The sequence below is a fragment of the Martes martes genome (genome assembly GCF_963455335.1).
Source record: "Martes martes genome assembly, chromosome: 11".
NCBI classification, from domain to species: Eukaryota; Metazoa; Chordata; class Mammalia; order Carnivora; family Mustelidae; genus Martes; species Martes martes.
The window spans coordinates 52,518,312-52,530,895 of NC_137899.1; the positions used below are offsets into that span (position 1 = coordinate 52,518,312).

The 12,584-nt window shown below is 36.7% G+C and overlaps 1 protein-coding gene across 1 annotated transcript in view; it reads left to right on the top strand.

Moving 5' to 3' along the window:
• Window positions 1-12,584, top strand: part of HDAC9 (histone deacetylase 9) — a 526,228-nt gene that overhangs the window by 161,798 nt on the left and 351,846 nt on the right. The window contains exon 11 of the mRNA XM_080818413.1: window positions 4,678-4,941. Coding sequence (XP_080674539.1) covers window positions 4,678-4,941 — 264 coding nt within the window. The remainder of the gene's footprint in view (window positions 1-4,677; window positions 4,942-12,584) is intronic.

Genomic DNA, 12,584 nt, shown 5'->3' on the forward strand with positions numbered 1-12,584 from the left:
TACATTAACAGGTCAGAATTCAGAAAGTTTTTTGTTAAAATGTACATATGATGTATTCTGTGAACACTAAGCCTTTGGTCACTATTTGAGATTTTCTTTAACCTACTTGGTATCTGCGGAAAGTTACATTCCAGAAGTTAGCACACAGTTTGGTCTTTAGTTGTAGGAATACCAGCCTCTTACTTTCAAAGATTCTGTGATTGTGTCTTGGTGCCCTCTGTGAAGTGCTTTACCCTCACTGACACTTATTAACATCCCAATTAAATTGCCACTGGATTTGGCGTGAATGCGGTCATTACTGACTTTCAACAGGAGAGTTTTTGGTCAAGTGCAGATGAAAGACTTGTTGGCATGAATTCTAAAGAGAACAGGAAAAGAGAAATGAAGTCAGTAAAGAGAGATAACTCAAGGCGTTTTGCTGTGAAGGGAGGTACATAATGGTGTTGGTGGGGGGAGCAAAGGAGGTTTTATTTAAAATCACTTTGAAAATGCACAAATAAGAATATTCCAGCAGTGAGGGGAAATGTGTGTTGGAGAACAGAGTGGATCATTGCAGGAGTGGACAGGATCCAGACCGTAAGCCGAGGGATTGCCTGAGATAAGAATGCAGACATTGCTTTCGGAAGAATGGGAGGGAGGGTGAACGGGCAGCTTGGGAAATGCGATGGTAGCAGGATGTTGAGTTTCTCTTCAGAGGCTTCTGCTTCTCAGTGAAATAATAAGCACAGGTAACAGCAGGTAGTGAAGAAGAGGTCTGGATTTTAGAGGTCTGAGGAGAGAGGAGGTAGTTTGAAATCGTTATTGAAAGAGTGGGAGTGAATTAACTAGAGAAATGTGGTAGGATTGCCAGGCAGCGCTGAGGGCCCTTTTGAGGGTTTTGCTCATGAATCTAAAGCTGAATCTAAATTCAGCGTGATGGTAATTCGTTTGTTTGTTTCCCAGCTTATTCAGCTGCTTGGGTTTGGCAGAGTTTTAGTATTAACTGAGGTTGGAAGTCTTACTTTTCCAGTAAAACCCGTATTCAAAAGGGCAGGGGAGTTGAAGACAATGTAAGGGAGTGATTAAAAAAAAAAAAAAAAAGACTCCTTTATTTATTTGAGAGAGAGAGAAGGGGGAGAGGGAGAGAGCGCAGAGTGTCTTAAGCAGACTCCCCCTAAGGGTGGAGCTCGACGTGGGACAGAATCCCAAGACCCTGAGATCATGATCTGAGCCGAAATCAAGAGTCAGATGCTTAACCGACTGAGCCACCCAGGCTCCCCAAGGGAGTGATTTTTAATAATGGAGAATGGAGCCTAGTCCAGCAAGGAGGGATGTGGGGGGTGAGGGGAATTGGTGGGCAGCAAGAATGGGTTAGGACTGGCTGGGGTCAGAATATTCTGAGAAGGAGCCAAAAAGACATCATGTTTGAAACTGATTTAAGAAAGTGTACATCTACCAATAAAGACCAGGGCGAGGGTATGATCACAGCTTTGGGCACTGAGGTAGAGCAGAGAAAAAGACTGTCGGATGTGAGGAAGTCAAGGTAGTAAGGGGCCATGTTGGGACTGGGACTGAGAAAATAGCAGTAGACTTTCCTTTTACTTAGCAGGCGGTATCTGCAGTTCCCTCTTGGTAACTGAATAGTCCCTGTAGTCAAACATGGAGGTTGCAGAGTCTTTCCTCAGTAAGCAGGGACTTTTGATGGGACGTTTCCAGAACAGTGGTCACGTGCTCCCTCATGGACCTTTCATGAACGGCCCCCTCAGTTCCTGTCTCATGGCCACACATCCCATATGGTTTTCTTCTCTCTTCCCCACAGAGACTCTTATGTGCAGGAACTTCTGAATGCCTCCCAGAGGTGTCTGCCTGACTCATACGTGTCCTTGGTCTGCCAGCTCTGATGCCCTAGCTCCCGTGAATTTTCCTAGCTAAGCTTTGGTAGCGAGAGGGAAACGTTCTACAGCTCACCAAGCATCCACCCAGAAGATGAACTGCAGCGGACTGCTTGCAGATTGTCCCTCCAAGGGGCTCTTGCAGCCTCCTTCACCTGACTAATACCTTTCCTTAGGTCAGTCTTTCTCCCCACAAGAATCTCTGTCGTACTCTTGTACGTCACATCTGAGGTGAGCCATAGAGGTAAGGGTTAACTGATGAGCTCCCTCTCTGAAGAATGGGTGGATACTTGTCACCCAAAATCCCTATCCCTGGTGTCCCAGCTCAGACTGGGACTTTTCTGTTAAAATCCTGCCTCTTTTCCTATCGTGTCACATGCTCTTTTTCTAACAGCCAATTACATGGGATCCTTCAGTTGTAGAGTCAAAGTTCAGGAATATTACATTGTCTCTTACCCCAAAATCACAGCAATGTGCAGGGTATTATGTATTTATGTTATGAAGAGCTAATTAGCATGGATACAAAAGTCCTGCAAATAGTTTCCTTAAAAAGTACTTAGAGACATTTAAAGCACAATGGGATGATTGTTCCTATGCTGACAGCCCCAGAACAACAGATGTTAGGATTGTAAGCACAAAGGAAATTAATATTTAAATTGCCTTCTTCATTTTGACATAAATTTTGATTGGTATATGTTCTCTTAGCTTGATTATGTCTAACTTAAGATTGGTGATGTTTACATTTTATTTGTGGCTTTATCCAAAATTGTATTTTATTTCTCTAGAGTCTTATTCTCAACCCAAACGTATTTTAAACTGTGTCACTCTCTCCAGCAGCATCTTCCAGCATTCTCCCCACCTTCCTGTGCTCAAACCCCACTGGCCTTTCTTTTGCTCCAATGCACTGGACCCCTTTTCCAGCGCATGTACTGTGCCTTCAGCCAGAAATGCTCTCTACCCTTATCTCAACCCCTCACGTGCATGTAACTAATGACTCCTCCTTGTCTATCCTTCCTCTTTCATGTCTCAGCCTAAAAATAGCACCTTCTCAGCGAAAGCTCCCTTAACCACCTACAGTTCCGCTCCTGTGGCAGCCTGTGTGTGCTCTTGTAATACCCTGGGCTTCTTCCCATTTCATTTACCATACTTGAAAATATGAATAAATTTATCTTTTGGTTCCTTTCTAACACATTAAGCTATAAGCTTTACGAGGGCAAGGTGATGGCTGTTTTCCCAATGCTGAGCATGGTGCCTTGAACCTAGTTGGCATTCAATGAATATTTGTTGCACAAATGAAGGAAAGCCCCCCCCCCCCAATAATTTTACAGACAGTGAAAATGAAGGGTTTCATCAGCGTATGCACAGACATCTGAGGTTATGTGACCTGGAGGAAAGTCTATTAGCCTAAAGAGGGTAAGACAGCCTTCAGAGTTGGAGTACTTAGGTATTCTAACTCTAAGCATGTGTTCAGTCTTAAAAACATAGGTGTGGAGGGGGGGCAGTAAGCTTAAGCTGTACCAAGAGAAATAGGTATTCATGATTTTAGCAGTTGTATTCCAAGTGTGCTGCTCATTAACAATATTTGGCATGTTGCTCACATGGGCACTGAATTAACAGAAAACTCCAATCACTCTTGAAACCACAGTTCAAGATCTGAGATCTGCAGATGATCAGTCACTGTGGTCATTGTGAATCGAAATAAGAAGCCTACTGTGACATGAAATCATCTTGAGAATTTTACCCCATTTATTGAGCTTTTATACTGTGATATTTTGCTGTTGTTTAAGTTAGGGTCTGTTCTCGTTTTGTTGTTTTTTTAATCACTGAGCAGTTAATTCATACACTTCTGAAGATAAAGTACAATTTAATTTATAAAATAAAGAAAAGGTCTAAATAATTTTCAGATTAAAAATAATTCCTTTTTTCCTATTATTTAATTTGGATATATTCATAAAACATTTTTAGTGCTATGACAATTTTTTTTAAATCCCACATCTTTTTTTTTTTTTTAAGATTTTATTTATTTATTTGACAGAGAAAGATCACGAGTAGGCAGAGAGTCAGGCAGAGAGAGAGAGAGAAGCAGGCTCCCTGCTGAGCAGAGAGCCAGATGCAGGGCTAGATCCCAGGACCCTGAGATCATGACCTGAGCCGAAGGCAGAGAGGCTTAACCCACTGAGCCACCCAGGTGCCCCCAAATCCCACATCTTTTTAAAGTTAAGGATTTTCAAATCAATATTTCCATGTTTTACCAGTATATATAAGTAGGTGTTTTATCATTTGACCATTCAGGTATGGGAAAACTAGATAGACAAGGCTTTAGCATTTGTGCTCATATTTTATAGTAGCTGACATCTGTCAAAAAAATGAGATTGTGGAAGGTTTTCATTACTTTTCCATTAATTCCATTACATTTTCTCTTTTGAAGAAGAATATTATCAGATTTATTTGGATTAAATTGTCTCAGTATGAACTGTACTTATCAAAGTTTCACAGTTCCCACTGAAAACGCTTGTTTACCTTTCCCCACCATTTTCTAAGTGTGTGAAAGGGTAACCCATGAAAGAAAGCACTCAGAGACCTCGTTCTCTGCCTACCACACCAACACAATCTGGCGGGGATGGGACTGCTTCAGATGTGGTATCACTGAGGAAGTTTGTCGCATACATATTCATTCTGCCGTTGACGTCCAGAAACTAGAAACCAGAATGTACTGAAGTAGAGTCATTAGAAATGAAAGTGTGTTTTGCTTCTCTGTTACCACCAAGAACTATTGAATTTTGAACCCCTGAACACTCTCTTCTAGCTGCTTTCGAAATCTATTGAACAACTGAAGCAACCAGGCAGTCACCTCGAGGAAGCGGAGGAAGAGCTTCAGGGGGACCAGGCGATGCAGGAAGACAGAGCGCCCTCTAGTGGCAACAGCACTAGGAGCGACAGCAGTGCTTGTGTGGATGACACACTGGGACAAGTTGGGGCGGTGAAGGTCAAGGAGGAACCAGTGGACAGTGATGAAGATGCTCAGATCCAGGAAATGGAATCTGGGGAGCAGGCTGCTTTTATGCAACAGGTAATAGGCAAAGATTTAGCTCCAGGATTTGTAATTAAAGTCATTATCTGAATATGAAATGCATTGCCGGTTTTGGTAAATGGATATTATTTCCTATCTGTTTATATTTCTGAATGATTTGATTTTAGTGTTTAAGGATTCTACTTAATGCAGATATATCTATATAGAGATTTCTCTATATACTGATTTCTATATAGATATCAAGGTTTCATTGAAACTCCACTGGTAAGGAAATACTTGTTACACTAAAATTATACTACATAAGTATACAAGTAATTAATAGGCTTTAAATTCATCCCAAAGCCTGCCACATCCATTAATTCTAAGGAAAACGAAATCACTGTTGTTTTTAGTTTCTCTGTTGAGATCAGTGACTGCTGGGCATAGTCACCCAGGCTGATCAATGAAACGTTCTATTAGTTCTTCATTTTTTTTTTGATATGTAGAATTCAATTTTCACAGTGTTGTACATAATGTATCATACTACAGTCTTGAACACTGTTAAAGGTAGTCTGCCCCTTCCTTCCTCTCTCTTTTTTGTTAAGTTAAATGTTCTGGTTACCACGCCAATAGTCCTTAGGTTATTGTATAGAATGCAATTGAAAATATTAGGAATAGAGGTGGTTTTAAATATATAGACTGCAAAGTACAGCACTATTTTAAATATTACATTATGTCTCACCTAGCACTGCTCATTTTACTTTTATCTTATGTTATTTGATGACATTGTCTATCGAAAAAGATCAAATGAAGCCGATGCAGATAATAGCCAGAAGTAATGTGCAGCATTATGGTCCAATCAGATACTATATTGTATCTACAATTGTAGAAAACACAGTAATGGTATGATGATTATCTGATACGAAGTCACAATCATGTTTAAAAGAAGAAGGTGTATCATATTTTATAATCATATCACTAGGATATCTTAGATAGAATTCCATAGTGACTTGGCATATACCATACCACTTTGGCAAATAAAAATTTAGGAAAGTTAGGCTTAACAACGGAATCTACTTGTATATAATGCACCTTCAGAAGGACTGTGTCCTTTGATGCTATGAAATACAAACAACTTTGAAGGCAACAGAAGACTCTGTTTATTTAAGTCCGTTCTTTGTCAGGTTCCTGCTGTTCTCCTACAGAAAACTGATTCTATGAGGCTGAACAGGAAATGCCTTGTGGAAACAGGAAGTCCAAGTGATTCATGTAATGAGGAATGTAGGGGAAAAAAAAAAAAAACGGAGGATAGTGTTTTACTCTTTCTGTTTTTAAAGGGCACTCTATGAATTGATTTATTGTCTAAGAAAATAACACCGCAAGTAGGGAAATTGTTAAGGAAGCTTTTCACTGGAACATTTCCTTCATACTCCCTTTTGATATGTTTACCTTGTTTTATAGGTTTACTTTTGTTAAGCTAGTTAAAGATTCGTTGTATTAAGACCCCTTTAATATGGATAATCCAAATTGACCTAGAATCTTTGTGAGGTTTTTTTCTATTAAAATATTTATATTTCTAAATCCAAGGTATTTTGAGGTGTAGTATCCTGTTTCAAAGGAGATATAGCGGTTTTGCCAAATGTAGACATTGTAACAACTGTATGTTATTGGCACGTGTTGTTTACATTTTGCTGTGACATTTAAAAAATATTTCTTAAAAAAAGTCACTGCTAAAGATACATTATCCTTTTTTAAAAAGTCTCCATTCAAATTAAATTAACATAACTAGAAGTTAGAAAGTTTAAAACTTTTCCATATAATGAAAGTCCTTCTGATAATTTGACAAATACCTATAATAGGCAACTTTTCCTATTAGCACCATATTTTGGTTAGTATATTCCTTAAGATTAAAATGATTCTTTGTCAGTTGTTTTGCATTAAAAATATGGCATTCCTAAGATAAAATTGTATATTTTTTCCATCTCATAAATATTCATTTTCTTTAAAGTCTTTTTTCAATCTCATAAAAAAGGGATAGTGCATCTTTTAAAATACATTTTATTTGGGGAGGAACATGTGGCTGAGCAGACTTTTGTATAATATTACTTCAAAGATATGTAATCACAAACAAAAAAAAACCTATTTTTTATAATGTCATTTGAGAGAGCTTCATCAGTACAGTTGGTGGACATTAATTGTTTGAATTTGATAGTCTTTGAATTTAATCAAGAAACTACCTGGAACCAGTGAAAAAGAAAGCTGGACTTAATTCATCTTAGAATTAATTGATAAATGTCTCTTTTCAAATCTACTGTATTTATTATAATTTACACCCTTGAAGGTGATCTCTTGTTTTGTGTTGTAAATATATTGTTTGTATGTTTCCTTCTTGCCTTCTGTTATAAGTCTCTTCCTTTCTCAAATAAAGTTTTTTTTAAAAGATCCCCTTTCATACATTTGGCTTTGTGTAAACTTGGTATACTTAATCGGATCTGAAGCTGATGCGCTAGGTCTCATATACCAAAATTGATTGCCATTCGTTGTTGAAACAAGAAAATGAAGATATTTTGAGCAGTTATTTCTTATGCCATTAAAAATAATAAACCCAACAATGATTTTAAACTATTTTTGTCAGCCATTATCAAATAGCAAACACATGTAAAATTTGTTGCCTTTTCCATTTCCCAGTGTGGCCTCTTTTTCATGATATGTTATCATGTTTGATGTCGATTTCCAAATATAAAATTTTATATAAATAAATGTTAATTCCTAACTTTGCTCAACTTAAAAAAATCATTTTTAAAAAGGTTAACATAATCCCACCAGTGTAACAGGCACTCAATAACTATCAAAATAAATAATTTTCCATGTATCATAATAATTTTATCTATTACAGTGACAGCCTGACCTACAAGTATAAAGTAACAGCACATAAATGTAAAAAGAAAAAAAAACCTAATTAAATGACCTCCCCTTCTATGGAAACAATTATTATAATACTAGTGTAAAGCACAAGGGGCCTGGCTCAGATAAAGGAAACTGGGCTGTAGACATCCCTGCACCATGACATACCCAACTCTTCGTCTGGTCAGTTGCTAGCAAACTTCAGTCAGTCAGTACTTCATAATATGTTACTGTGTTTTTGTTCCCTTAATCTAAACTTTAGTAGCATCATACAAATTAAAATTATTCTAAACCACAACAATATTGCATTAGGTTGTTGAGAATTCTGGAGCTAATATCATTGACTATTACAAAATGGATTATCATCCCGTAATGCCATAAGCCTGATAATTTGGTCAGAATTGTGGGAATACCATTAGTTATAATTTCCTAAAAATTGCCTTTGGACTTTTATAAACTTGATTCACTTGGTACCAGAGATCCTCAAAAAAGAGTTGGAGGAACCAATTAAATAATGCTTTTAAAATGTATATCCGGTTTTTGATGTGTAAAGTGGAGGTTTCAATAAAAAATATCAATCTCATGTTAAAAACTTTCTCTTCAGGAAAATATTTTTTGCCAAGACTTGCAGTAAATAAACATTAGCCTTCATGTTCTGGCAGTAAAAGTCCACCTTCTCATTGGTGAAGGTGGCTGCTGAAATGGAGACTGTTACTTTTCATAGATCTGAAAAAGGTTGTCTTTAAAAAATTTTTACTTTATTTTATACTTTTTTTTTTTCTCTAAAGGATGTTAAAAAGGAATTCAGATACTAATAATTTTTTTGGAAACTAGTACTCAATGGATGTTTAGGTAGACAACAGTATTTATTTAAATTTGGCATTTCTATGTGATAATGGAAGCACTGAATTGTGGGTATGCAATTGTGAATTAACAATGATAAATCAAGGTCTACAAATTGGAATCAATTATAATCAAGAGTTTGGAGATGCAAGAGAAGAATTTGAGAGGTAGATTACCATTCCCTTTATTATTGATAATTCCTCCATCTGGGTATTAAAAGCATGGGAGGGCAATCAAAGAATTCTGGCAAATAAAAGAAGATACTGGGAATGTAACTTTTTAGAACTTCTCGATTTAGATTTGAAAGGTTTTCTATTCTGATTTCATAATACCTTCTTTTAAGGCTTATAAACTGTAAGGTTTAGACAATGCAACCTTTTGGGACCATCTTGATTTACAAAAAGACTTTCACTTTTTTAACTATTGGAAACATACATGTCTAGCAACTCATTTAGTCCTCACAACAACATTATGGGGTAGATATTATTGTCTTCGGTGTAGGGATGAGGGCACTGGGGCACAAAGAAGTTAAATAAGGTCAAGGTTACACAGTTAGTGACTCTAACTCTAATTTGAACCTAGGCACTCTGGCACCGGAGTCCTTATTCTCTCCTTTTACTACCCCACAGCATTTATGCAATAATTCTTTTCATCTGTCCAGGTTTATCAAATCACCAGTTCTCTCTCTCTCTCCTTCCTCCCCATCACCATTTCCAAACTGTTTTGAATCAATTTTCTCTTAATCATGGCTACAAAGTAGGAGATTAGGAGGAGATGAGGACTCTTTTTTTTTTTTTTTGGTCTCATGCATAGATGAGCAGCATCATGATTGGACACATGATGTTCAACCGTTTGCATCATGAAAATTAGTGAGTTTCTTTTTTTCCTGACCAAAGCCAGTCTTAGGATGGGGTGAAATAGAATGCCTGCCCTTGGGGTTAACTTTCTGGGGGGAGAAAAGGAAAAAGATATCAACTAGGTCACAGCTGTCCTTTGCCACTTCCCTTCCTTCCCCAACCGAAGCCAAATACCGATTTCTAAGCAGTTAGGACGCTGCCTTTTAAAACCTTTTTGGACCTAGTGAGGATGCACTTGATAACCATTCTGACCTAAAACAGTCTGTAGAAAATGTCAGGAAAGGAAAAATAGAGACCTGTCTTGAGTTCTTGTCTTCGTAGGTGATTTTTCACTTGAAAGATGCGTAAAAGTCCTCTTGAGGGATGCTGTTGGCCATTCGAATTCTGCCCGCACCTACCCGAGGCTCTGATTCTGTTCTGACAGAGAGCCCAGGAGTCTACATTTTTAAAGCCCTTTGGGAGAGTCTGACTTGGAGAGAAATACCTGGAGCTGTCCAGGGGCCTAAACCACTTCCTGAAATATGGCCTGACTTTTAATGGCTTTTACCTAAGCTCCTTGGACTCTTCATTCATAGTTTCCAAAATAGACTATCTGATATTTCTGGTCGATTGTTCTGTTCTGTCTGCATTTTAACTCAGCTAGAGGTTCTTCTCACAATACTTACTGCTATTACTGCTGTGGTAGTATCTATCCTTTTGTTTTATTTCTCTCTTCTAATTTAAACAGTTGCTTAGCCTGTTGATAGAGTAGCCACCAAGACTAGGCGAATTATTTTTCTTCACAAGTTCTGAGCTATTTGTTGCACATTGTTTTCTGTTTTTGTTGAGATAAAATTCATATGACATAAAATTTACCATTTTACCCATTTTAAAGTATATAATTCAGTGGGTTTGGGTATATCGTGGGTTTTAGTTTGTGATACTATGACATCATCACTACTATCTAATTCCAGAATATTTTCATCAACTCAGAGAAATCCTGTAGCCATTAAGCAATCACTCCCCATTCTCTTCTCCCTCCAACCCCTGGCAACCTCTTATAACTATTTTGTGTCTGTATGGATTTGTCTATTCTGGACATTTGGTATTAATGAAATCATATACTATGTGGCCGTTAGTGTGTCTGCATAATATTTACAAGGTACATGTTTCAGTACTCCATACATGTTTATGGCTGAATAATATTTTATCATATGAATATACTACATTTTGTTTATCCATTCATTAGCTGATGGACACTTGGTTTTCACTCTTTGGCTTTTATGAGTAATGCTGCTATGAACATTTATGTGCAAGCTTTTATGTTAACACACATCATTCTCTTCAGTATGAGTGAGTGAAATTGCTGCGGTAATTCTGTTTAACTTTTGAGGAATTGCCATATTGTTTTCTACAGAGGCTGAACTATGTTCTACTCCCACTAGCAGGATAAGAGGAGTTGCAATTTCTCCACATCCTTTCCAACACTTATTTTCCTTTTTTAAAATATAGCAGCCATCCTAGTGGATGTGAAGTATTAACGTGTTGTTTGGATTTCTGTTTCACTAATTGCTAATGATGTTGAGCATCTTTAAATTTAGTTACTGGACATTTGTATCTTTTTGGAGGGGTAATGTCTGTTCAAGTCTTCAAGCCATTTTTAAATTGGCTTCTTAGTTTTTTTGTTGTTGTTGTTGATTTGTAAGAGTTTTTAAATATATTTACTGGATATCAAAATATGAATTGGAAATTCTCAAATATATGACTTGCAAATATTTTCTCCCATTCTGTGGGTTGTCTTTTCATTTCTTGATTGCATCCTTTGATGCACAAACATTTGTATTTTTGTTAAGTGCTATTTTTTCTTTTGTTGCTTGTGCTTTTGGTGTCATATTTAAGAAACCATTGCCAAATCCAATGTCACAAAGATGTACACCCATGTTTCCTTCTGAAAGGTTTCTAATTTTAGCATTTACTTTTAGATTTTTGATCCGTTTTACAGTTATATACACTTTCAAAAAAAATATTCTTCCATTTGTGTTATTTTTAAAGGGAGAAGAACTTACTGACCGTTGGGCTCCACCTTCTCATGGATCATCTCTGTTTTCCTTATTTTTAGCTGCTCTTCATCTTGCTTGTCTGCCACTTCTCTTGATGTCTCTTGTTGCTTCCTGGGTTTAAGGCTGTCCCTTTTCTCTTTCTCCCAATGAACCATTTAAATGCTACAGTCTTGCTCTTTATTGTATCTAATACAAACTGAAGAAAACGTTAAGTTTGTCTTTCCTTTAAGAAATGGCTTTTCTCTGGTGACCTTTCAAAACTAAACCAGAGTTATTTTTCTTCATATATATTGCAGAATTCTATCCTGGTTACTCATTTTTACTCATGTCTACTTTGCACTTAAATTTTATGTTGAACTCATGTTTGCAAATTTGCTTTGATCCATGTGCCTTTGTTGACAAAATTTCTGCAAGGACCCTTGTATTTGTACTCTCTAAACCGGTAGCCACATATATCAACTGAGAATTTAAAATGTGATTAGTGTAAATTGAGAAATGCTGTAAGTGTAAAATGTACACTAGATTTCAAAGCCATAGTATCAGAAATATATTAATATCTAAGTGACAATGATTTATTTGGTTATATCTTAAAATAATATTTTAAATATATTAGCTTATGTAACATTATTAAAGTTAAGCTTATCGCTTTTCTTTTACTTTCTTGATGTGGCTATTAGAAAATGTAAGATTATATGTGTGGCTTGCATTGATGGCTCACGTATTTTCTTTTCTTTTAAATCACATTATTTTTTCTATTATAGAATGCTGCTTTGGCTCATCTTCCTCTCATTTTATATTATGTTAACAGATCTCACTACGTCATTTTAGACATAGGTGGGCTATTTAACCTGAACAAATTAATATTTGCTCATGCCAGAATATTTCTATTGCTGTTCCTCAGTCTAACATAGACCTGTAAAATGATAGTGTTAGGAGAGATGTGCCCATCTTAATGATTTAAGGGTTTAAAGATCTCTTTCTTAACCTTAAAGACAACTTGAAGTCTATCAAGTGCTTTATTAATACTAGCAATTGTAAAGACAATCCTCTTCTCTCTCCA